This window comes from Lytechinus variegatus, chromosome 1 (assembly GCF_018143015.1).
Source record: "Lytechinus variegatus isolate NC3 chromosome 1, Lvar_3.0, whole genome shotgun sequence".
Classification (NCBI taxonomy): Eukaryota; Metazoa; Echinodermata; class Echinoidea; order Temnopleuroida; family Toxopneustidae; genus Lytechinus; species Lytechinus variegatus.
This window is the reverse complement of record NC_054740.1, coordinates 68365133-68391968: the sequence shown is the minus strand read 5'-3', so window position 1 is coordinate 68391968 and position 26836 is coordinate 68365133. Positions and strand designations below refer to the sequence as shown.

The 26836-nt window shown below is 36.4% G+C and overlaps 1 protein-coding gene across 1 annotated transcript; it reads right to left on the bottom strand.

The window, feature by feature from the left end:
* Window positions 1-559: 559 nt before the first annotated feature.
* On the bottom strand, window positions 560-26099 carry LOC121420955 (X-ray repair cross-complementing protein 5-like). The gene is made up of 19 exons (XM_041615518.1): window positions 25967-26099; window positions 17247-17360; window positions 15748-15919; window positions 14822-14999; window positions 14277-14453; window positions 13730-13844; window positions 12887-13135; window positions 11881-12081; window positions 11106-11196; window positions 10517-10577; window positions 9622-9694; window positions 8185-8378; window positions 7130-7238; window positions 6380-6452; window positions 5582-5694; window positions 4066-4162; window positions 2402-2469; window positions 1606-1680; window positions 560-1209 (listed from the first exon to the last, which is right to left on the bottom strand). The coding sequence occupies exons 1-19, from the start codon at window positions 25982-25984 to the stop codon at window positions 1195-1197; spliced, it is 2193 nt and encodes a 730-aa protein (XP_041471452.1). The 5' UTR covers window positions 25985-26099; the 3' UTR covers window positions 560-1194.
* Window positions 26100-26836: the final 737 nt, after the last annotated feature.

The following is a 26836-nucleotide window of genomic DNA, read 5'->3' as shown; positions in this document are numbered from 1 at the left end:
ATTAATTGAAAACTTCACATACAATACTGAATTCATGCCCGTCTTACACAATGTTGCTGAAAAGTTAGTGAATCCCACCAGAAAATGAAAAAAGTGTTCAAGTTCTGCCATGTTTAAAGGCCACCGCACACCTTACGACACGACCGGTCGCCGACTGGCTTGCGACTGGGCGAGGGGAGATGTGACGTCACAGCGCTTGTCAGCTTCAGAGTTGTAGACCGGTCAGAGACAAGTCGCATGGAAAATCGGAAGGATTTGACATGTTGAATCCTTATGACTGGATCGCAAGCTCAATCCAACCTCCAGCCAATCAGACAGCAGATTTGCATAACGCGTATTATGATAAACAACGCGCATATTCAGTAGTAAGCGCAATTTCTCAGATGCTATGCCAAAAAGAAAAAAGCGCATGCGTGAGTCGCAGATCGGATCGCAAGGTGTGGGGTGTCGAGGCTTATGACTGCCTTGCGATTCATCTCCCCTCATCCAGTCGCAAGCCAGTCGGCGACCGGTCGGGTCGTAAGGTGTGTGGTGGCCTTAAGATATCAAATTTTTATGTAAGGTGATAAAATATTACATTTAATAAAGTTTGTTTCGCTGAGCTCGCCAGACATTGTAGTGTTGTTATCTCCATTCAACACACAGCATGAAGGAGTGAATTTTGTGGTGGGGTTCAATAGCTTTTGAACATAATGGTGCTTCTGCACAAGGTAAATTGATAGAATACTATGATCAAAGGACTTGAAAAATCGCATTATACATCTTGCAATCAAAGGGAGAAAATCATCAATTTTCTTGGGAATTTGACAGCATACGGACATAAATCACACAGAGTAAGTTTTTTTTACCAGCAGACATAATGTGATGCAACTGAAAACTGCCTGTTGTTTAGGTCATTATCTCACCTTCCCTGACCTGAGGTTTGTAGAATGACTTTTTGCTGGTACACTAAGTTTGCTTCCTTCGAAAGATGTCTCTGTTACAGGTATTTCCAATGCTTTCACAACGTATGGGAGCAGCAAATAATAGTCAATTTCCCCATGAAAGCTGATGCACATCCGACTAAGAAAATAATTTCATGTTTAAAGATCAATGTCTTTTTTTTCACATATCTACCTGTTGAAAATATGACCCTTTTAGATTAAGGGGAAGTGAATGTCACCTGGTTCTGAGCTGATCACATAGTTCAAGATGTTACAACATATCAAGCTGGGGAAGAGATAAGTGGCAAATAATAGTGTTATGTTTCATAATAAAATGGGCGAAAAATCCATTAAGCAACAAGATTGTAGACTAGTATTATGCAACTGTGCATTTGTTCTTTAATTTGACTGCATGAATAATAGGGATAATTCTACAATTGTGATATGGATTTAATTCAAGTGATTGGGAGAAATCTGTAACATGACCAGTGCTTTGTTTAACCTAACATCCAAATTTGAAAATGACTAGTAGAAATGACTAGCTCTATTGACTGCTCATGAGTTCAAGATGAGGACGGTTTATAAAATAACAAAGATCAATGTTGTTTTGGATGTACTTGAACTGAAATCGAATGTAAAAAATATAACAAAGGAAAGTGAGGAATGCGTGAATCAAACTCACCAAATCATCGGCATCTTCTTCCTCATTGGCTGCAGCTGGCTCTTCTTCCATTGGGACTTCCTCCTCCTGAATAAACTGTTTAAGAAAATTGAATAAAACAAAACATAAGAGTTTTGAAATAATTCAAGAGACCTCCTTAGAAAGGAGACACTTCGACATATGTGGAGTGTCTGGAATACTACGAACATGATAAACATAGTTTTATAAAACTGAAATCGATTAATATCCAATCCACCTCCAAAGTAGGAAGATATTTTTATCTACAGGACATCCCATAAAAAAAGATAAGAATGATTTATTCTCTTTGTTTCAAGACCAAATATTGAGTGAATTGTTGTGGTATGAAAGATTACAAACAAAAAATACTGAAGCAGGTCAAAACCGATTTGCACATAAACCTATGCGTGAAGCTGAATCCACTTTCCTTTACAGATTAGAGAAATAGACTTAACAAAATAATAGTAAATACATGCTAATGAGCCATCCCTTTCTAGACATACCAAGTCTCACGCATTATGCATTGAGAATCCCGCATTAGGGACTCTTGCTCAGGCCCTAAAATTTCTTTCTCACAGCCTTTCCCCAAACACATTACACACAATGCCTGTGTTCTCACACCAAATCACTGAAAATCTCACGGATGGCTGGTCTTTGAACTTGGCATCTCTGCCTTTCTATTGCAATTTATGTACTTGTGTCCTTGACTAATCTCATCACCCTTTCCTTCGCAACTTGGTTCTGACATTTCAAACACTTCTTGCTGGTCTGTTCGAACTGGTCTATTAATGAAACATACCTTCTCAGCTTCCTCTTTCGATACAGTGCTGTCACTTGCTTCTGTAACATCAATCAGTGTGAGTCCATCTGGCCCCCAAAAAAAAAAAATGGAAATCAGAGATCAAGTTTTACTACTAGTATTTCCACTAATTAATTGCATCACCTACCATGAACATGTCCTATGGGCAGATGAATTCAGAACAGCCTAGTACCTTGATAGATCTAGCTTTGACCTTTATGGTGCATAATAAACAGGGATTATGTGTATTACATCATGACTGAAAAAAAAAACTATGAAAAAATATACAGAAACATAAAAAGATAAAGATGGACAGTTTAGACAATTGGAATATTACAAATCTTGTAGTAAATTCCATGGTTTAGATACATGCATCTATATACGCTAGAAATTCATTCTTTATCTAAGTTGGGCAAACCCCTTGCTCCACTAAAATATTGTCAAATATTGTATTAACATGAAGAGTTGTTTCAGGTGACATCACATGGAGGCCATAACAATGGGAACCATGTGCATCAGTTCATACAAACAGTAATTTATCAAGGTTTGATGTACAGGTTTTTGTTGTTTATCCTCCAACATGTCTGTTTCTGAGAATGCTCTATGATGGGGTGAATGTCCCCCTCTATTGTCTAAACTCTTACAAGTATAACTATAAGGGCTCACAGCCCTAATTCATTTCCCATAGACTTGTGTGTTAAAGTGGCACTTAAAAGAATTCATAAAAAATAACAAGGAAGTTTGAGGGTTGAATGTTTACTACCAGTGGATAGGAAAAATGTCTGACATTCCATATCTGATTAGAAAAGGGTACCTCGGCCTGCTCATTATAAAATAAATCAGCATTTATGAAGATTACACCTGATGGGACCAAATTCATAACTTGAGTAAAATGACCCTAATTCTTCTGCCAGTAAAAATATAGTTCCATAGTGGTGATGTATCATTCAAATTTGGAAAAAAGTAAGTTCAGTAGGTACCCTCCCTAGAATCAGTGTTAGATTTTCAGTCACATTCATTCATTTTTGTCAATCAGCAATATCAAATTGAAAAATTGGGCAATGGGTTGGCTCAAATGAATATCTATGACCTGTCAGTTGTGATTAGGCCCATGCAACCATAAGGTTTTATTTCTTGTTTGGTCTAGTTTTCAAGATCTTTGCACTGACTTGAATTCAATTGATTCAAGAAACTGACCAGCTTTCTAACAACCAATCAGATATCAGGATCTAACTACAGTACCTAATATTGGTTGTCATGGCAAATCATTAATGGAATGCTTGCTAATGATGACAATAGAAAAATAAAATACATAGGCCTATATCACTGACCTGAATTCAAACAGCTTTTCTAGGCTAAGTTGTTTTTTGTTTTTTTTTGCGGGGGGGGGGGGGGGGGGCTCAAAATTAGCTTCTATTCTATCATATAAATATCATGCAGTGAGTTGCATACATTTCTATTTTTTTTGTTAATGTCATTATTTCTTTAAATCAGGTATTTTGGTGCCATTTTTTTTGCAAAAACTTGATGGTAAGCATTTCTAATATAAATTACAAAATAAAGGTCAACCTTGAATGCATTCTTCTGTGAAATATCTATTAACAATATGATTGTATATAATCTTATTTTCTAGTTACTACTACAAATGCATATATCCTCATTACCTTTGGTCAAATCTTGCCAGAAATCAACTTTCAAAAGTTCTTTGAGTTCATCTTTCAATTTCCTGAGATAATTATTAAATGATTCTGGTTCACTCAGCTGAAAAGAACAAAATGTTAACATACAAAGAAGCAATGAAATGATTATGAGCTATATAAAAGGAAAATAGATCATTAAAAATAATATTAATAAAATTAAAAATTCCTATAAAACATGCAAATTTTGTTACTGATCATGTGTAATAACTGGATTAGTAGTTTACAAAACATCCTTTATAAACTTGAACTAGGGAATGTACATGGACATATTAAATAAATTTGAATAAAATTATCTTTTCATAAAAGAGTATTCATCAAAATCATAATTATCATCGTCAAAATCATCTTTATCATAATCACCATCTTCAACCTCATTTATCATTGTGTATACAGAAAATAGGTCTTGAGTCAAAGAGAGGGAGTACTTCATTTTCATCATCCATATGGTCTCTTAGTTCCAAAAACAACACAAAATCTAAACATTGTCAATGGAACTAAAAAAAAACTTGATTTTACATTTCTCATATGGCAATCATCATCATCATCAATTGTTATCACTGTAATCTCCATTGCCAGCTTCATCACCAGTTACCACCTGTAAATTATTTCCTCTGAACTTTGATACAAAATTTAGTAAAATTCAAGAAAATTTTTAATAAATTAGAGACTTTCAAATCTTATCTTACATTATCAGTTCATCGTTCATGGCATTTAATAGTAAGACATTATAAATCCAAACTCTTATTCTTTCTATGTTCATGTGCATGTTGGAATATAATATTCTTCATTGATGATGCTACATAAATGCATAATGTTATTTATGACGATCCTTTCACAAAGCTAGTACCAAACAGGCTTAAAGGAGAATGAAACCATTAGAACAAGATAGCTTGTGTGAAAACAGAAAAATCAAAGAAACAGATCAACAAAAGTTTGAGAAAAATCGGACAAATAATGAGAAAGTTATGAGCATTTGAATATTGCGATCACTAATGCTATGGAGATAGCAAATTGGCAATGCAACAAAGATGTGTGATGTCACTTGTGAACAACTCTCCCCATTACTTTAATATATATTTCACTTGAATTGTCTCTTTTATCACATCTATCCATAGATCATGTGTTCTTTCTACATGAGGGCATGTAATACATATTTTTTAAGAATACATCATGGATAAAGAGCTTGTATCATCATAAGAAAAAGCAAAAAGAGACATTTTGAGGGTATTTTATAGTCTACCAAAGGGAAAGTTGTTCATCAGTGACATCACACATCCTTGTCGCATTGCCAATGGGAGGATCTCCATAGCATTAGTGATTGCAATATATAAATGCTCATAACTTTCTCATTATTTGTCCGATTTTTCTCAAACTTTCTTTATTCTTATTCTTTGATTTTTCTGTTTCTACACAAGCCTATTTGTTCCAAAGGTTTCATTCCCCTTTACAGTGGAAAAGGTTCCTTACTACCACATCTTACCTGAATAGCTTGTTCCCTGTAAACCCTGAGACAGTCCATGGCTTTGCCGTAGAGTTGTGAACCAAACGATTCTTTGACCAGCAGTAGGATTCTTTTTCCCATCTGTTCAGCAGCTAGAGATTTAATAAATATATAAATATTTCTTTTGAATTGCTGTATACACCACTTCTATACAGACACCTTCATGATTTTTAGTGAGAGCAATATTTCAAGACTTTAGGGACATTTTAATTTCTTTAACTGACCACAGGTATTGTGATTTGTCATTAACTTTGTGCGACTGACTAGTCATCAAACATGCCTTTTGAGATAACTGTTAAATAGTCAGAGTGAATAAGACAACAATTGTATTTGTAAGAGAAACAAAAGAAAATGTTTTGAGAGGAAAATTACTTATTTTGATACTTGGTAACATAACAATTGCACTATGAATGTATTGAGTAGACGAGTAATGAATTAATTTATGATTCAAGTTGGCCTTTATGGCAAGATTGCACTGCTTAGCATATTGCACTATGGGTCAGGAACCTGGGTCCCCTTACACAAAGGTTCGCGATTAATCGTACACTTGATTGCTACGATTGATTGTACATTGTAGCCAATGGAATCAATTGTAGAAAAATGTTCTGAGATCATTGCTAAGCTTTGTGTTAAGAGCCATTGGTCATATTTGAGTAGTTGAGGTGGTGCTTTACAAGCCTGTTGGTTCATATTTATTTTAAAGCTGGTATAAAGTTTGGGTATAACCTAAGAATTTTTTTTCTTCTGAGTTTGAGATAAAATGAAATATATTCTTACCTTCCTTGAATCTATCCTCATCCTTCTGTGAGATGATCGTCTTGAAATCTCCAACTGGATCGACTGTACCGACCTACAGAATTAAAAATAAATGCTAATGCAATAGACAAGTCTCTAGACTTTGAACAAGGTCCATGGTTCAAATCCCACAGCAGCACTTCCATCCTTGGGCAGGGCGTTTATCTACATTGACACTGTACCACTCTCCATCCAAGGGCATTAAATGTGTACCTGGTAGTAAGGAATTTTACTTAAATGCTTGATCGCCCGATCATGGTAGCAATGCTCAAGCCAGGGTAGTTAGCGTTTAGAAACATTGCATTGAGGGCCATATAAATGTTATCATTATTTTCTGATTTCAACATCTTTGTGGTCATATCAATATTGCAACCCACAAAAAAAAATCGTCAAATCTTGAAAGATTTCAAGGTATCAGCTCTATAGTTTTCAAATTATATAAGTTATCTCTCTCCTTATTATACTAAAATGATCAGAATTGATTTCATCATCATCATCATCACCATCACCATCATCATCATCATCATCATCATCACCACCATCATCAACATTATCATCATCATCATGAAAAAATATAATAGCTGGATTTGTATAGCACATTTTGCCTGAGGATACAAAGCGCTATTATTACCCCGGGTTTAGCTGTGCATCCAATATAGGCGCTCACGCATTCAAGGAATTTCTTCCTACCATGTACCCATTCTCTCCATCATCATCATCATCATAGCATACCTCCGTGATAACTCCTCTTGCCATTCCAGCCATACTGAGATCTCCATTGACTGCATCATCCAACCTTGCCTTCTTATTGGCTGGTTCCTCTGTTCCGTCGCCATCATTACTAAAAAAAATCACAAACAAAACATGAATCTGGCTTGGTAAACTTCCAGGATAACCTCCAGAAAAGAAGAACACTAGATGGATTCCCCACTGATTGCAATAGAATTTTATGCCTCTGCCGTTGCCAGATAAGAAATACATCACACATCTAAGTTCATATTTCTCAAAAAAATTGACCACTGTGATCTTTGACCTTGTAACCCCCAAATTTAATCAGATAATTAATAAATGAACTAAGTTGGTTCCTCAAAGGTTTGAGGAGATACCCCATATATAAATAGATGTAATAGTCAGTTTAATTCACAGCATTGGTGTTTTACAGACAAAATTTGCATGAGCAAAATCTGCCAAATCTGACCTGCATAAAAATCATCTCACATGACCCCCCCCACCTCAAAAACATAATAATTTATGAAAGTGACAAATCGCAGCAATACCTATGCATTTTGAAAATTTATTTATTGTAGGAATGCAAAAAAGGAAGGATAACAATTTTTCATGACAATTTTCATAGTCACTACTTTTCCATCATTTCAAGCCCGGCCATTTAATTGTAAGGCCCAATTTGACCCGGGCAAACTTGAAGGGTATGCAATGTTTGTCCAACAGTTGTTCAAGCAATTTTCTGTGGTAAACAAAAAAATATTTCCAAGCACCAATTTACCAATTAACGCAAAATCCTAAACAAACACTGTAAAAGGTGCATTACTGGGGTGAGAATCAAGTGACATCATAGGATCATCGGGCTCTTTGTGTATTCAAGTAATTTCTAAAAACCTTGGTTCTCACCTCAAAAATGCACTTTCACAGCGTTTGTTTGGGATTTTGGGTTAATTGATGAATTTGTTTATATCTGTAGCTTGTCTACATACAAGAGAACTGTTGCTCAGCCTTAGCACCATGAGCGTCTCTGGAAGGTGGGCATGCTCTACAAATTTTTGTCCTACCTGGCTTTCCACATGCTGTCTCCTGTGACTGCTTCCTTGGCTTTAGCTTTCTCCAGCTTGAAGAGCTCCCTCATCCTTTCAACCTGTGGTTCACATTGAACGGCTACAGCCCTGCATGGCTGAAGGAAGGCATCCATAGCTCGCTCTATACCAGGCAAGGCTTCCTCTGGGTTCAATGCTCGATACATAAGGCACTGTGAGAATCGGTCACAAAAAAATAGAAAAATTTAACAAAAACTTAACCATTTGAAGTTTGATTTTGATTTCATTAGACATTGGGAGTAAAGGGATTATAATTTCAAATACAACAAGTGGAATGCCTCTGGCCGTCTCACCTGCATCACGCAATTCAACATAGCAGCAGTGCTGACTTTGAAAACTACTATAACTCGCACAAGATGTTCAGTGATACTTGGTTACTCTTATTTCCACGTTTTATGAACTAGACCAATACACTTTACAGAGATAGGATGGTAATTCAACAAATATCCCCAATGTGGCCAAAGTTCATTGACCTCACATGACCTTTGACCTTGATCATGTGACCTGAAACTTGCACAGGATATTCAGTGATACTTGATTACTCTTATGTCCAAGTTTCAAAAGTCAGATCAATAAACTTGCAAAGTTATGATGGTAATTCAACAGATACCCCCATTATTGCCAAAGTTCATTGACCTTTGACCTTGGTCATGTGACCTAAAATGCACACAGGATGTTCAGTGATACTTGATTACTCTTATGTCCAAGTTTTATGAACTAGACCAACATACTTTTAAAGTTATGATGGTAATTCAACAAATACCCCCAATTCGGCCAAAGTTCATTGACCCTAAATGACCTTTGACCTTGGTCATGTGACGTGAAACTCATGCAGGATGTTTGGTGATACTTGATTAACCTTATGTCCAAGTTTAATGAACTAGGTCCATATATTGTCTAAGTTATGATGACATTTCAAAAACTTAACCTCAGGTTAAGATTTTGATGTTGATTCCCCCAACATGGTCTAAGTTCATTGACCCTAAATGACCTTTGACCTTGGTCATGTGACATGAAACTCTAGTAGGATGTTCAGTAATACTTGATTAAACTAATGGCCAAGTTTCATGAACTAGGTCAATATACTTTCTAAGTTATGATGTCATTTCAAAAACTTAACCTTAGGTTAAGATTTGATGTTAACGCTGCCACCGCTGCCGTCGGAAAAGCGGTGCCTATAGTCTCACTCTGCTATGCAGGTGAGACAAAACACAAAGACTTAAACATTTTGAAGTTTTCATCAATCAAAAATACTGAAATAGGACTAAAAATGGTCTCAACAAGAAGTGAAGATATTAAACTAACAATGGGTGAACAAACTTAACAGTTTGGTGATCAAGTCGGTCATTAGATGAACTGATTGAGAAGTTTGATGTACAATGGGTCAAATCTCACCTGACATAATCTTTGAGTGTAGGGATTCAAGGTGTTCTTGGGTTTCAAAGCTTCCGTCTTTTCATCTTCATCCCTGCGGATCAAAAATATCAAGGAATGATATTGTAAAGCATCAAAACCAGAAAAGCAATGATCAATATCTTCAATTATTGTGTATTTACAGACTTCCGCATATTACAGGTATTGACCATCCCTACAATGAAGTTCGATGACTCAATTTCTGTCTCTGGTAGAAAAATTGAAGTATTCTGTAAGGTCCAGCCATGCATAACAAAATTGGCTTTGGATAAATCAAACAAAAGTAATGTTTAAAATGTGGAATTGTGATTCAATGAAGAGCTTCCTAACTATCAAATCTGCAAAAATTGAATTATTCTACATTTCATGTAACAAAATACTTGAATAGTGAAGTGTGCAACTCTCATTTACATATTGCACATGTTTTGTGAAAAAAAAGCAAAATTTTGAAATGTCAAAACTTTCTCATTCTACATCCAGTTTTGATGAAATTTTGTTGAAGTTACACTCATTTGATCTATATTTATTTATTTGAATAAAATTTTGTTGGGTGGATTTGACCTTAAAATAAAAATGGCTCAATAAATTAATGAGGTGAAGTAAAGATGGAGAATAAATGGGGATGGATGTACTCATTGTCTGATGGAAACTGTCCAACAAAGTCTCTACACTTGGACTAAAATAAAAAACAACATTTAATAAACATATAGGAGTACAAGCTTGGTCCAGATAATGCTTGACAAATGATGTTTTAGCCTTTCTAGCAAAAAACAGATATTCTTGATATGATACTTCAAAATCAAGGTGATCACATGTCCATTTTGAATAACTGTACTAACACACCCAAACCCTGAATTATAATTATTTAATAGCTCACTCTTCTGCTGTCATTAAATCCATGTTGTCAATGAGACCATCAACCGCTGCTAGTTGCTCTTCTGCAAGATATTAAATAATAAAAAGAAAATTATATTTAGAACAATGTCACAGATTAGCTTAGTTAGGAGGGATTGATGGGAAACACTCTTAAAGATGCAGACAGGTTCTTGTCTATACCTTATGACCAATTATGCACCCCCACCAATCACAACTGGTTTTGTTTTGTGGCAAAACTATATGGAGTTTGTATGCATGAAGCAGAGATGCCAATCTTCTTCAACTAACAAAACTATTCTGAGAAGGAAAAAAAAATTCTCTTGCCGTAACAATCACCAGCCTATATCTCTTGGATGTCAAATTGGAAGACATGATATTAAGCCAGAGCAATCAATGTCTCTGGTCACAGTATAGGATAATGCAGGCCCACAACCAAGCATAAAACCTGCGGCTCTGTCTATGGATAGCGGATCACACATAATACTTAACTATGGCACATATATTTGAAAAAAAAAATCTATTGCCCCATTCAAAGGGGAAAAAGGAACAAATCACTGATGGAGCCATTTAAAAGTGAATGTGACACAAACCTGATGGCTGACATTTCTTGTTATTGTCCAAGGACATGAAGGTATACATCCTGAGGTCTTCAGCAAATGGAAGTTCAATGTAGAACAGAGCCTGAGGGATACAAATTCAATTGAAATAAATATTTAATTTGTACTGTTCAAAGGGGAAGTTCACACTTACAAGATAGTTATAATAAAAGCAGAAAAAAATCAGCAAATGTTATTGGTCATGGTTGATGAATATCCATCAAATCATATGATAGTTATGATTTTTCTTTTAGGATTTTAGCACAGGATGTCATATGCAAGCAGCCTCTACATATATCATGTAATAATAAATTCCACAAACTCCCAAGTTTTTTAATGGAACACAGTGAATGAAAATATTTTTCTAGAGTAGGGGATATGAAATGATGCATCTGATGATACCCACCCCCACAAAGAAAATCAGTTACAAATTTTGAAAAAATAACAGGTTTTGGAATTTATATGACATGACATATGGTACAGCTGCTAATGTATGATGTCATAAAATCTTAACTTAAAAAATTCTTAATAAGACAGATTTTCATGGAACATTCACCAAAATTTTCCTTTAATTTTTCTGCATTTATTAAAACCAAGTTACCATCAGGATGAACTTCCTGTATTGATGTCTTCATTATTGGTAACAAAGAATTCAGTATTTTCATACTGCAATTTTTTCCCCAAGCAAATTTTTAGTAATAATGATTCCAAACAGAGTTCATAATACAGGAAGTTGTCATTTTAATGAATCATACACCCTCTGACTAACCTCATAATTAGCTTTGATGTGGGGTATCAAACATCCTAGCCTTGGATTGCTACTGGCCGAGTACGCTCTCCTTACGATGGCTACTGAATTTGTTTCATAAAGAGCATTGACCAGAGCTGAGAAAGACATCGAAGCTGCCTGGTCATCAGGTTGTGCATAGAATATGTACACGCTGTTCCCCATTTGTTGATGCCTTTTTATCTGGTGAAATGAAAATGAATATTGAAAGCTTTCAATAATGCTTTCATTGATTTCATAAAATACATTTATAGGTCTTCACTAATTCACTTTGTTTTAGATCTTGTTTTTCATGTCTTACTGTAATCTTATATCCATTCATTAGGCACAGCAGACAAGGACGAGAATATATATCCGGTTGTTCCATGTCCAGACGGGTTGTTTGTCCAGACAAGACAGCAATTTCAGCAACTTTGTGATCAATATTTCATTATTTATCTTGAAAATAATATCATACCCTACTACAAGGCACAATTATTCACAAGTATTTTTGCTATTTAATTTTGAGAAAATTCAGAGAAAACAGTGATGTTTTTATCAGCCGAAGTGTAGACATTGAACCCCGCCCCCTCCATCCTAATGTATAAAGATTGGACTCCACAAATTTCAGATCATACAGCTATCAAAAAAAGGTTATTGCACCTCCAAATATTGTCAACTTTCTACCCAATTCTCAATTATTAGATTGTCATTATCATTATTCATCATTATTATTATTTTGATTATTATCAGACTACCATCCTGAAGTATTATAATGATGTACAAGAATTTTCTTGTTAATATTGTCATACTGCTGTCCAGTAGTCTCTTTAATAAAACTTGTTATAAAAGCAAAAAATGTTACTGAAATAATTCAATTCAATTGGCCGGTAATGCCGGTAGTGAACTTGTTATTGAAATTGTGCATTCGTTTTCATAAGTGCATCACGTAAAAAGCAACCTCATTATGCACAAAATCTTAATTTGATGAATTCAACTAGTAGCTTACCCTACTGTCTTTTGTGAACCCAAGAACTTGCATGACTTTCCCAGGTTTCTTGTAATCCATGTTTTTCTTATCCTCTTCGGAGATGGGGATGATGTCGTTGCCATAGCGATAACCTTCAACTTGGTCATCCTTTTCTACTTCTGTCTCTTCATCATCGTTAAGATGCTGGGAGCGGATGGTCTGAGGGGTGAACTCTCTAGCACCTTTATGGAATGTGGACTTCCAGCTTTTGGGGCTTGCCTCCTTTACCTAGAGTAGAAATAATGTTTGTCAGTTTGAACTCAACTCGATCAAGCATTAGATTATTGGCACAAAGGCATGGCGTATCATGCTTTAATGCATTTCAATTAGTTTTAGTCTTGATATAAACTCATTTATTTTAAGTTGAATTTGAACTGGCTTGATTTGAAGCACACTTCGATCCCACACCCCTTTCTCTTTATATTATTAACCTACAGAGAAATAGTTAAGAAACCTAATACTATCATACTTAAGAACATCCCTATCTCCAAATCATCATTCATTTGAGGGAAATAATATACGGTATTTGTATAGTGCATGTATCCATCTTGTTAAGTGCTACTAGGCTAAAACAGCACTCACAGCTCTTGAGTAATTACTTCCTGTCGGTACCGATTTATCTCATATGGGTGGAGTGGAGCACATTGTGGACTAATTTCTTGCTGAAACTACACCATAGCTGGAATTCAAACCAACGACCTTATGTTTCAAGGTAGGGAGATTAGTCCACTGGGCCACAATGCTCCACCTTCATATAGTACACTAAAGAGGAATATGCTATAGTTTACTGTCCTAAAACAGTATCAAATATTGAATAGGTACCTTGAGAAAACCAGAGACTGGAATTTTGAGTTCTGATCCGACCTCTAGATTGACCTTCCATGGTGTAGGTCTGACAGCTCTCTTCTCAAACATGGTCACAGCTGGTATCACCTCACTGTAAAAACAAAAGTAAACATTATATCAAGTGTCTTATGCTTGACTCTTAGCATTGACATATTTGCCTTTTTTTGTAGAATCTACATGAGACTACCTAGTTTTCTGCAATACAGAAAAAGGGAAAACATTGATGGAATTTAAGAAGAAATATGAATTCAGAGAAATAAAAAAAAATATATAATATAGACAAAGCCAAACTGAGTTACAAGAAATGAGTACATTTCATCAAAGTCCAAGCAAATTCCAATAAAAAAAAAAACTGTCCATAAATGAAACATCAAACCTTGATTGCATTTTTTAAGCCAAGCTTTATCTGCAGGGAAACTTATGTTTTTTTTCTAAGGTTTCCCCTTTTGTACATGTTGCTGGTGAACACAGAATGTGATGTTCAGAACAATGAAGAACACAGCTTTGGCAATGGAAGACTCACTCAAATGAATAGATGGCTCCATTCACTTCTTCTACAATGCTTAGTACCAGCCTCTCTCCTGCCCTCTGTTGTGGGGTTTTCTGCTTCCTTGACCCTAGACCTCGGCTGGTAGATGGTTGATCCCGGGCATCACCACCATCGCCGCTACCCCCATCCAAGCTATCAAACTGAAGTCCACTGCAATATCGGTGATAAATGAAGTTGAACGAGTAACTAGGATTCACCAATCAATTACATGTTATTAAACTGGAAAGTTGACAAAATGGTATAACAGCTTAAAAGCAATTAGACCAAACAGTTAGTAGACGAACAGGTTCTAAATGAAAAAGAATTAGACCATGAGGGATAAGACCAACCAAAACAATGATACAGCTGTTGCAGACCAGTAAGCAATTTACCAAATAAAGGAGAAATGACACGAATACAGAAAGAACGATAAAAATAGTTTAATTTCGAAGGAAAAAGGATCATCATTCAATCTCAATTTCAAGATATTCAAACGTCTCAATTTGTTTTAAATTTCTGAACAAAAACATTGCACTTACATCATGTTAACTTCTGTCTTCATGGCTTTGAGGCTATCGGTGACGTTCTGTAGCTTATCATCAGCAAACTCTCCTCCAAGGTCTGAAAAGAGGATGATGCGATTCTTTGTGAACTTTGATGACTTGTCTGAAATAGCATCATGGATTATATCCATGGCCACAATTAGAGCATCAACAACTGATATTCCAAAAGGAATCAAAGTCAAGGATCATAATGGTATTCAGTTTATGATGAACTTGTAGTGAATCAGTAATGTGATCGTCTATAGCCTATTCACCTCATAACTACATAAAGAACACATGTTGAAATAGACAAGGATATTGTATCTATTGATAGAGCTTTAAGTGTTAACCCCATCCAAACACCAATCTCTTTTGTGTGTTGATGTTTGTGTTGGGTGTTGATTTTCCAACAGCACCAACACCAGTTCTGTATTAATTTTGGTGCTGTGTGAGACTTGCAATGATATTGCCCAGACAGGGCCAATGCAAACAATAACTTAACTTGAATTTGGGTGCTATGTAAGAAAGGAGTTGATTTCGCCCAAATACCAACACCAGTTTCATTTCAGTCATTTTTTTTTTTTGAGGCTGTTGTTGGTTTTTCCCCAATTTGGCAACCAACTTTGTTTTGAATCGGGGGCTGTATCTGGCTAGTGTTGAATTAGCTGGAATACCAACATTTTGGTACTGTATGTATAATGTGGCCGTCATTGATTTTGCCCCAACACCAACATCAACTTAATTTGATTTGGTTGCTTGATGTGGGTGGTGTTGTTGACTTTGCACTCACACTAACACTATTTTTATTTTACTCTTGGTATGGTGTATAGTGTAAAGTTTCATTGTTTTGTTTAGTTGGTGTTGATTTTTTCATAACATCATTTGACACTGAACTTGACACCACTGTGCTTTGACAAGGATACAGTCTCCTGATTCCTGGCTTGGTTGAATATTAGACCTTATGTGTTGAATGAGATCAAGATCAGCTAGTCTGAACGGTCTTTCCACTGTGATGTTATCATAGTCCAGCTTGTTGGCCGACCCTGGAGTGCCAAAGAGGATAAGGGCAACCTCATCTTTAGACTCGGAGAACACCTGTGGTAAACATTAACAAATACATTGAAATATCCTTCATTTATATCTCATAATCATGTGTTTAGTGCAGGGAATAGTTTTCCTGGTATTGCATTGCAATTTACTCCACTTTTTTAACTACTACACAAATTCTTTTGTATATCAGATTTTTACATAGGACTATTGTCATGATGCAGAGCCTGGGAGAGAGCTTTGCTCCTCTGAGACTGAAAAGGCTAATCCAATTTGGGAAGCAAAATTATTCCCTGCACTGTTCTGTTTTAATCATAAGCTGAAATTTAGAAGCTACTAGATAAGTGTGTTCTTATCTCTTTTTCCCCCCATATTGTATTCAATTAAATGTTACACTGTACAAAAAATTCAGTTTACCCAAGAAGTTCTGGGATTATAAAGGGGGAAAAAACGAGGTCATCATGCCTTGAACAAATAAATGATTTGATTGATAAATGGAGACGCCTATAGAATCACACAATCACCAAAAATAAAAAAATTCATAGCATTTAAGAGGCGCCGATTATCTAGTTGCCTATTCAATGGTGACCTGTATATTACCCGGCTGTAGCTCTGGCTGTTTAATGCACTCTGTGCATGCATGGAATTAACCCTTCTGGGTAACCAATCACCTCACATGGGTTGAGTGCAGGGCAACGTGGGTAAATTTCTTGAAGGAAAACATGCCATGGCTGGGACTCAAGCCTAGTATCACCTTTCTTGAGAACCCAGGGGCCGATTGCACGAAAGGGTCTTTCCAAGGACCGTCTTTCGTGTCGCCCATCTTTTATGATACGCTTTAAGCGGGGTGTTTTTGAAATTTATGATAGAGAATAAGATTCGTTAGCTTGCTTTTCAATCAAATTTTATATAATTTCATGATATATCACATCATTTTATAAACAAATATTTTGTTTATTTTAATGGACGAATGAAATATGTTTGCAGATGATTTATTTAAAATGCGTTTCACATGGCGCATCGTAAAAGATGGACGACACATAAGACGGTCCTTGCAAGGACGGTTTTGTGCAATCGGCACCAGGTTTCTGTATTCAACAGTGCCATTTCCATGTTCTTCAGTGGTCTAAAGAGTTTTAAACATATTCTGTGTTTCCTGCAAGGTTTGACAGGCTGGTTTTTTACTTAGATGCACAGGGTTCTTATACTGGATTTTACTTTGATTTTTATGATTTTCTCTCAATGTTACGTATCAAATATTTCGAATGCAAAAATGTGTCTTCCGTGAATTTTCTCCTTTCTTCCTGAATTCTGTGGACTTTATTTTCTGTTTATGTATCATGGAAAACTGGAGACTCTTATCTGACTTTTTTACCTTCCTCTGGAGTATCATGGTGATGACATCCCGTGCTGTCTCAAGGGTCGTACAGCTGCCAGGAGGAGCTTGGTTCATAGAATGACCAACATCTAGAACAATCACAATCGCTTCCTGAAACACACACAAGAACATTGGTTAAATGTAAACTATGTTACTGAATTATACCATTACGATTTCTGAACTCTTGCAAGAATTGCCCCAAAAGCAGGAAAGTCTGGAAAGGGAATTCTCAATTACTACTTTTTTATTCTGAAATGTCTTTTCACTAAATAAAATTTACATCAATGGTTGTTTAATATATTTGTGCTTTTTTTTTCAATTGTAATGTATATTTTCAATTTCAATCATAATATTTCATAAAAATCATGAAATGCATCGCCATGTTTTGCGGCCGAGATTCAACATCCCCTGCCTTGAGTTTGACATAGTACATCACGCTGGCATGTGAAATAAAGTTCGAAATGTTGAATGATGTCACATATCCAATTCGGGGCCCATTAGGCAATTGACTTCAGCTTCGCCAAATTTTTAATTTTATGAGATTTCTGGTATAATTAGGACCTGCTTGGCTCTCTAACTACTCTTTAGAATATAATGAACCAATTTTTATTGAAATCTCAATGAAAATTTAAAGAAATTCTGGCACGGCACGAGTGCAGTTTCACATCGGCCAACTTCTAAAGAATTTTCTCACCAGTAATTGTTCGCAAATTACATGTATGTCTAGTCTCTACATCACACTTAAAGGACCTTAGGTCAAGATGCCCACCACTTTATCTTCTGAACAGCGTGATCGGGAACAGCTGTATGAAAGTTGGATCTAGAGGTCATTGTCAAATTTTCATTTAGACATCGCTTTGCTTGGCAATGCTTGGCTTCACTGTACATATGGATTTAAGCTGGCAATTTGCCTGTGGCAGCTCACCTTTTTTTTGCCACATATTTGCATGATCATGTTGGTCGCTAATATGTCGGCGTTTTTCCAAATATCATGATCGGGAACGGCTGTATTTTGACTTCGATCTCGACGTCATTCAAATTCTCAGTCAGACATGTGCTTCTTTTGGCCTTGCCGTATTTTTAATGGACTGAACTTAGTGACCAAAATCATGTGAACAAACAGCTGCTGAAGGGCATAGGCAAATCTTTTGGTCGCTAACTTCAGTCCATGTCAAACTTACAGCGAAGCCAAATGAAGCGATGTCTGGTCTGTTCGAGAATTTGAAAGATAAAGTCAAGATTGGAACCGAATTACAGCCGTTCCCGATCGCGATATTTGGGAAAGCGGTGGGCATATTATTTATTGACCTTGAAATGCGACTGAGAGTGAGAGACTTGCCAGTTTCTGGTGGGGAATTTTGCTTGAATAGTCGGCCGGTGCGAAACTGCATGCCATTATTAGAGCCGCCAAAATACCTGCAGATATTCAGCAAAGTGGTGGGCATATTGCCCTAACTAGATCTAAGTCCTAGATGCCTATATGCTATGACTAAGTATGAGTTAGATTGATAAATGGGTTTAATTCTGTCAGTGATATGTTCCGCCGAGTCTTCGTCTGGCTCTGCGGCAACCTCTCTCTCAACAGAACGAAGACAGCCATTGGGCTCGTGGAGCAAACAACTGCCGCTTAAAGGACAAATCCACCCCAACAAATAGTTGATTTGAATAAAAACAGAAAAATCCAACAAGCATAACACTGAAAATTTCATCAAAATCGGATGTAAAATAAGAAAGTTATGACATCTTTAAGTTTCACTAAAGGTCCAAGACATTTTTAAACAACACTGGTGGGAAAAGTCAGCCAGTGCGAAACTGCATTAGCGCGAAATTCATGTTTAATCTTGAGACTTGAGTTTACTTCAGAAGTTCATCATCCGCTGCATATCTGATGCATGGGCATGGTGATTCAAACTCTCATATCAGAAAGATTTCCTCATGTCCCCTCCAATAATTTTACAAAATACTTCTCCAAAACCCTCTTCTTTCGTTTTTTTCCTTTCCTTACATTTTACCTCCGGTTGGATCTTGGATATGAACCTCTCGCTATCTCGCTGCAGAACGTCTTACTGAGGTAGCAGGAATTTTTTACAGCCATGGGTTTCACTACGGTTATCTACCGATACTGGTCTACTCTCCAAAAGTATTGGGTATGGTCAGATTATCACATATCGACCACCTCTTTTGAAACCAACCACCTTGCGTGCGTTGAAATTATTGCGTATTACAAACAATACGCGCGGGAGAGTAGGCTCAGTGTCCATAGAAACAGTAATTGATTTTACGAGAGAAAAAGAAGTATTTCCGACCCAACGACAAGTAAAAATTAGTAGAATTAATCAAAATTGTATTGACCAGACCCAAACCCCGCTGAAAAACCAAGAAATCCGATAGGAAACAGCTTTAGAACAAATATCCGTCATCAATCGTCGAATCATGTGCCAGAGCTCACAGTGGAAATAGTGAGACGATCATTTAGCATGCATGTTGACATCATAGAAACGATTTGAAAGAGTAACTGCGACAAGAATCGGCCGTAAACTTAGTGTATCATGGGTGGTCGGTTTCAAAAGACGGGTGCAAATGAGCAAATGTAAAATCGTCGATATATACGCGGATTGAATCAGAGTCGCCGAGCAAAACATGGGAATCTGATCTGCTCAATTTTCTGCACAAATGAAATGAGACGAAAACTCAGTAAAATTGATGAATATTTTCGCAGATACGATGCTTACTAGAAGATTTATAGGTGGTCGATAAGGGGTAGTTCCAACCATATTTGTTTTTCTGACTAAGTTAGTTCTAAATAAACCAGCCCGAAAAAACTAGTAGGGCCTAGCCCGGCAATCCTGTATTTTAGGGGTCTAAATTATTTTATGTTGCTAACTTCAGTTCAGGCAACAGCTCCAAGACCGTTGTTAATGGTAGTTCAGTAGAGCGTACGTACGTGCCGGATATGGCGGGCCTTTTATTATTTCTTCATTGCATACCCCCCCCCCGGCCCGGCCATGACTAGTCCCGGGTCACGTGACACCCCGACGGCTTTAGGTATACCGTTATTCCCGTTATTCTATACCCCCCTGGCCCCTATAAATCGCATGATACCCCATTGGTGATTGGTAAATACAACTTTACATCTACTACATAGGCGACTGGCGTGAAGCCGTATACTAGTCCTATAATAATGGCATTGACGGCCCGCCATACCTGGCACGTACGTACACACTACTGAACTACCGTTAACAATGGTTGCCTGAAGTTAGCAACCTAAAATAATTCAGACCCCTAAAATACAGGATTGCCCCTAGCCCGGCTAGCCCTACGGTAGGCACGGCCGTAGTCACTAGATGGCGCTGTCGCGGAAGTGCTCAAAATTTGTACGTAAGCTTCGTCCGCTTGTCAATGAGTGAAATCGCATAGCGATGCGATATCGTCAAAATTAAGCCCCTGTCAGCGCGGATGAATATGATATTTTCTCTTTGTGATTGTCCTCCCGTGCAATGAAAAATATGTCATCGTAATGCATAGGACTTTCGCGAGCTACCGAAGTCATTTTCGTGCCCAAATTCCATGAAATCTTCCAAAAATAACCATGAAAGTGTCGGTAAGTCAAAAGTGTCGTGAGTTGCTCTCAATTCTTACCTTATTTAGTTGTATTTCTTGCAAAATGGGTCTCGAAGGGTTCTGGATTTTCCGTTGATTGTGAAACTTGAATTGATTTCCTTTCTGTGTCTTGCAGTTAAATTGCAGCGCGGGGAATCGCAAGGGCTGTGGAAGCCCTTCTCAGTGAGGTTTACAAGCTGAGCTGCCCTTGAATTTGGTCGAATTTCGAGCCATTTTAATCGCGCGCACGGGATGATTAATTAACATAACAATTAGCAGATTAGAGATCAAGATTACGTCACGTACGTGCGTACGTGTGATACACAGAAATGAAATAGAACTTGATGAATCACACGGAATCACAGTCAAGAAATGCTTTGTTTTCTTTGTTTGCTAAATGATTTCCTGAATTTAAAATCATGAATAAACACCAGAGTAATGACATGAAGGAGATAATCATGGTCATATGAGGAATAACTAAATATTTTCTGAAAACGAGTGAATATGATGGGGCAATAATGTGCATGCACTGGAAAATGAAGTACATTCACCTCACTGTCAGTGCCGTGGTGTCAGTCACTCAGACACAGTGCTTTACTGCCTTTTACTGGCATTTTCTTTGCACTGCCGCCGCCACTGGTTTTTCTTTTGCCAACTAGATTAAAACTCATTTATTAATATGTTTATTGCAATTTTTGAATAAATGGTAATACAAAGTGGAAAAAAATGAAGATAAAAATAATTTGGACTAAAATATGCCATCACCCCCCCCCCCCCTCTAAAAAATACACTATCTTGAATGACTCGTTTATTTAATTTGCATTGAAAAAATAAATAATTGTATTTATGCACTTTTTTATTTCTCATTCTTTCTGCCAGAATATCAGATGCCATCATGAATAACCTCACCTCCAGATTGAACTCCTAAACATCTTGACAATGACTATCTACTGAGATATCTTGCCTTCTTGAGATTGGAAGTTTTAAGTTCAAGTCAGAGTGACCTAAGGCCCTACTAACAAGAAGAATCCAGATTTACATAAAAACAAATCCCACGAAAGATACAAACTGATTTTACTCTTAATGTGTAGTGTGTATGTGAGACACTGTGTTTGTGTTTATTTTGAGGAGGACCTCCTGACTCTGTTTTTATTATTTTATTGACTGAATGAATGATTAATACCTAAAAGTGAGAACTGATTTTGAGGAGAGTACATTAGTGTATGGTTTTGAGTGAATTTGATTTGAGTAACTGTTTTTCTTTATTATTTTTCTCATAATTATTATTTTGCCTTTTATTATATATTTTCAGTTATATATTGTCAGTTACATTAAGTTGAACTTCCAAATTTGATCAAAGTGTTCAATTCTTGGGATAGAATTTTATCAGGTAATAAAACTGAGTTTGATAAATCTAAAAAAGGACACTGAAAAAATATGAACACTTGGAGATGCTCACTAAGAAGAGGAAAAAACATGAAAGGAAATGGAACTTAAGTGGATGTTATAGCATGCCTTTCGCAGATCTCCAAGCACCAGGAATCATAGGCGGCGGAAGTGGGGGGGGGTATCCCCCTAAATTTGAGGTGGGGAGGGGACGATTCCATCCCCCTCGATTTTTTGTTGATAACCTTATTTTTTTATTTTTTTTTGGCTTGTCAATTTTCAATTTTGTTTCCTGTGTCCCCCCCAAGATATTATTTGGTCACTATCTTTTTTTTTCGGGGGGGGGGTCAAAAGATTTTGGCGGTTCCCCCCTAAAATTTTTGGCTTCCCCCACCAATGCCAGGAATGTTGATGTTTAACTGAGAGTTGCTGAAGTGGAATCTCTGTTTGTCTGTGAACTTGTTATAGAGAATGATTATTTCAGGACAAGTTAGATATTACCCAGCCCATAGCATACATCCCAACAATGGAATGGAGGCAATATACCCCTGTAATACATGAAGTATCATATTATCTTTAGGTTGGTTTGGAAAGTAAGTCCTCTAGTCAATATTAATGTCTGCCCAACAAAATGGTACTATCTGGCAATTTGGTGGTTCAATCACAAGCAGAAAAAGTTTAGTAAATTGACACTAGTAAGACAATTAAACAAATATAATACAGCCAAACTGTCTGACCCCTTACTTGACTACTGACTTAACTAATTATTGAAAAATGACAAGGGATGCTTAGGCCCTTTGTAACCATTTCATTGGGCAGACTGAAGCAGATGACTAGAATTCATACTTTCATGAAGATGAAGGAACATCAAAATGATTATTACAATTTAGCAAATATGAATTTATAACACTGTCATGGTTATAAAAAATAATGAATTTCTATCAAGTAAAATGAAAATACAATGTAAGACATAACTGCAATAAAGTAATTTCATTTCCAAAAGATATCTTCCATAATTTAATAACCAAATTTCTCAAGATAATATTTCTTCTGCACAAATTGTATGAAATGCTTAGTGTAAATCATGCTGTTTATAAATCTCTAGGAATTTTTTTTTTTTTCAAAATGAAAATACATGTAAACTTAATCAAAACCAGGGGTGGTGGATCCAGGATTTATCCTGGGGGGAGGCACATTTTCAGGATGAAAATTTGTCAAGCAAAAAAGGGCCTTACGGGGGGGGGGGGCATTCTTTGATGAAAATTGCATATTTTCATTACATCTTGACTCTAGCTCTCAAAGGGGGGGGGGGGGTTGAGCTAGATGTGCCCTCCCCCAGATCCACCAGTGATAAAAATCAACATTTATGAAAGATTGCATACCTTATATTCTGAATTGGTAAATTCAATGCATATGTCTACAAAATGAAACTGACATGTTTGGATAAATTGCTTATTTTTGTTTCAAGAAAGAATTCATCAATAACAGCTTAGAGTTATTGAGAAAACATCAAGAAAAAATAATATTCTGATATGCAATAACTATATCTATTTTATATATGCTTTTTTTCCAAAAATTTAATCCTTGACATGGGGGGGGGGCTGGTTTAGTAGTCAAATTCACCCCCCCCCCCCCCGTTAAGTAAAATGCTTTATCAAAATAAGATTATGCTATCATTTACAAATTACTGCATTTTGGAGCCCATTAAAATTCAAAATGAATCATAGAGGGCAGTGCCACACCTTATTCACTGAAATTAAGGAGGGGCATGCACAGCTGAAAAACTATCAGCAGGGGCAATAATTTTCACTGCAATGTTAGATATCCTAAAAAAATCCTGAAAACACATAATTAAAATGAAATTAAACTCCCAGGAAGTGCCCCTGTATACTATTACAGCCCTTGACCTGTATATTCTCAAGGGGTTCAATAATTCCTTCTCTTCCCTTGTAGAGTCGGTTCGGGTGCGAATGTGTCTGAAAAAAAAAGTAAAAAAAGGATCATTAGTAAAAATTGTAGATAGAACAGAACATATCATTTTTAAAAAATTTAGCAAGCAAAAACAAAGATTGATCTGGCATTGGAAAATAAAAGGAAATTAATTAACACCGCCCCCCCCCCCCCCCCCCCCCGCTTCAACATTTTTTTGTTGTTTGCTTCTGCTTACAACTTTATAAATTTACCCGATACACCTTTCAAAACTTTTGGCTCCATTATCATGATTATGCCACTGTTCAAGTATTATTTATTTGGAAACCAATGCTAAAACTATAAGGTGAAATGAAATTATATAAAGAAAAAAATATATATTTCACAAAGTATAAAATCATAATAATGATGTAGGTCATGTTGACATTAGACCCTGGACTGGACTCAAAATTAGATCAAGTGTAGTGTAGACCAAATGTAAATTAGACAAAGTGTAGACCAAATGGCAATTAGATTTTTTTTTAAACCAAATGGGTCAAGCCCATTTGGTATATGTATAAAGACTAAATATATGTATATAAGTTAAAAAAAATATAAGTAGCCTAGGTTGTGCTGAAATTAGACCAACTGGACATTTCACAAAATGAGAATTAGACCAAGTGTAGACCAAATGGGTTTAGCCCATTCGGCATTAGACTAAATGAGAAGTGGGCAAATTGCATGTGAACCAAATGAATATACATATTTACAATGTGGAACTGCATGATATAAAGCCAATTTTATGTACCAGTATTTGACAAAGTAAAAAAAATATATAATTATGTAGGTTATGCTGAAATTAGACCAACTGGACATTTCACTAAATGAGAATTAGACCAAGTGTAGACCAAATGGCAATTTAGTTGACCAAATGGGTTTAGCCCATTTGGCATTAGACCAAATGACAAGTGGGCAAACTGCATGTAGACCAAATGAAAATACACCAGAAAACACATTTCACAAGTTGGGACTGATATAGAGAGCCGTAGCAGACGACGGAGATGGGTGCATGATCTGCGTCCGCAAAAAACGCGCACGCATCTATGTACTAACATGAAAAACAGCATATGGGACGATCTGACTTAAAATCGCACATGCGGGGCTATTTGAGAGTCACAGCAGAGGACGGCTAGCAGACGCCGACGGGCGCGCGCATTTAGCGAGCACATCGTGATCGTTTAAACTATCGATAGTAAGGACAGTGTATTAACAGGGACCCGCGATGTCTATGACTTTTTCGACCCATGTTGGTGCTATGAAATTGCTCTTTTTTGCAGTTTAAATGAATTTTACGTAAGTTTTAAGTGGTTTCACATGACAAATTAGATATTAAGAAATTTTTTGATATCATTCTTGGGGACAACAAACACATTTTGAAATTCTTGTTGTCCTGCCTACCTACGGTATTATTTAATATTTGGAATTACACACTCAAGATTTTGACGGAATAAAGCCATATTTTGGAGTATCCAACTTTTCCTTCCTAAACCTCTTAGATATATGTTAGATAATTCTTGATTAAACCTCCATTATTTTTTTTTCAATTTGGGACAATGGGAGGGGACATTTGATATGGAAGTCTTGCCCTCGTATCGTGCGACTCGATAAGAATGCGGTACTTCATTTAATTTCTGCACGTCATAGACTCTTATCCGTACACTACCGTACGTACTCCGTAGGTCACAAAACTTAAGACCTACATGTAACACAAAAGATGGTCTGTGGTTAAATCAGGACTGACTCAGTGATACTAAGCTTCTAACCTTTTCTTTGCTTCCCATGGTACTATTTTCCGGAAAATCAGTGGATCAAACAAGCCAGAAGAGCTCGAATATTTACTTCCAAGTAATTCACCTTTCCTCTGCAGGAGATAACGCACCGGTATGCGCTAAGTATTCGGTGGTGGTACCGTACCGCTCGTCGCGCTTCGACCGATATGTATAATGCATGCTGCACGTTCCAACGTGTTTAAATGCTAACCAATCAGTGTTAAAACTTTGAACAGAAAAGGGCAGTTATCGATCACGGCCTCTTTTTCCAAATTAATTTTTTTTTCAGCGATTTGTTTATAAACTTTTTTGTTTTGAAAAAAAAAAATTGTAGTTCAATATATTCATAATCAAACAAATCATATGTGTATTACAAAACATGGAAGACGAAATGAATATTGCAAATAATTATTTGATATTTTCATTTTTTTCAGAAAACGTGCAAGTTTTGTCTGTGACGAGTTCAACATATGATTTTAGAATTATTTTTTACACATGTCGACAAAGTTGTAGGTAGATACAAAATTTGAGGCACGAAACGGAAGTAAAAAGCACCTCGGCCTGCGGTCTATCACACTTACTAATAAGTAATAACATTACGACTAATATTTAATACATGTATATACTATAAAAAATTAAATTAATGTTAAAAATGATCTATACGTATCCATTCGTTACTCGAAATCATGTTCCCGTTTCTGGATATGTATTACCAAGAACAATAAATTATTTCAATCTGGACAAAATGACCAAAAATGGACTGCTCAAATTCACAAAAAAGATGCATTTTTGCTGTAATATTGTTCCACTTGTAAGGACATCTGGTCCAAATTTTGTATAAAAAAGTTGATAAATTAGTGCCAT

Coding starts and splice junctions, on each gene's coding strand:
- LOC121420955 (XM_041615518.1), bottom strand. Junction 15,920..17,246: donor CCATGATACTCCAGAGGAAG/GTAAAAAAGTCA, acceptor TGTTTACCACAG/GTGTTCTCCGAGTCTAAAGA. Junction 12,082..12,886: donor GGTTCACAAAAGACAGTAGG/GTAAGCTACTAG, acceptor TCATTTCACCAG/ATAAAAAGGCATCAACAAAT.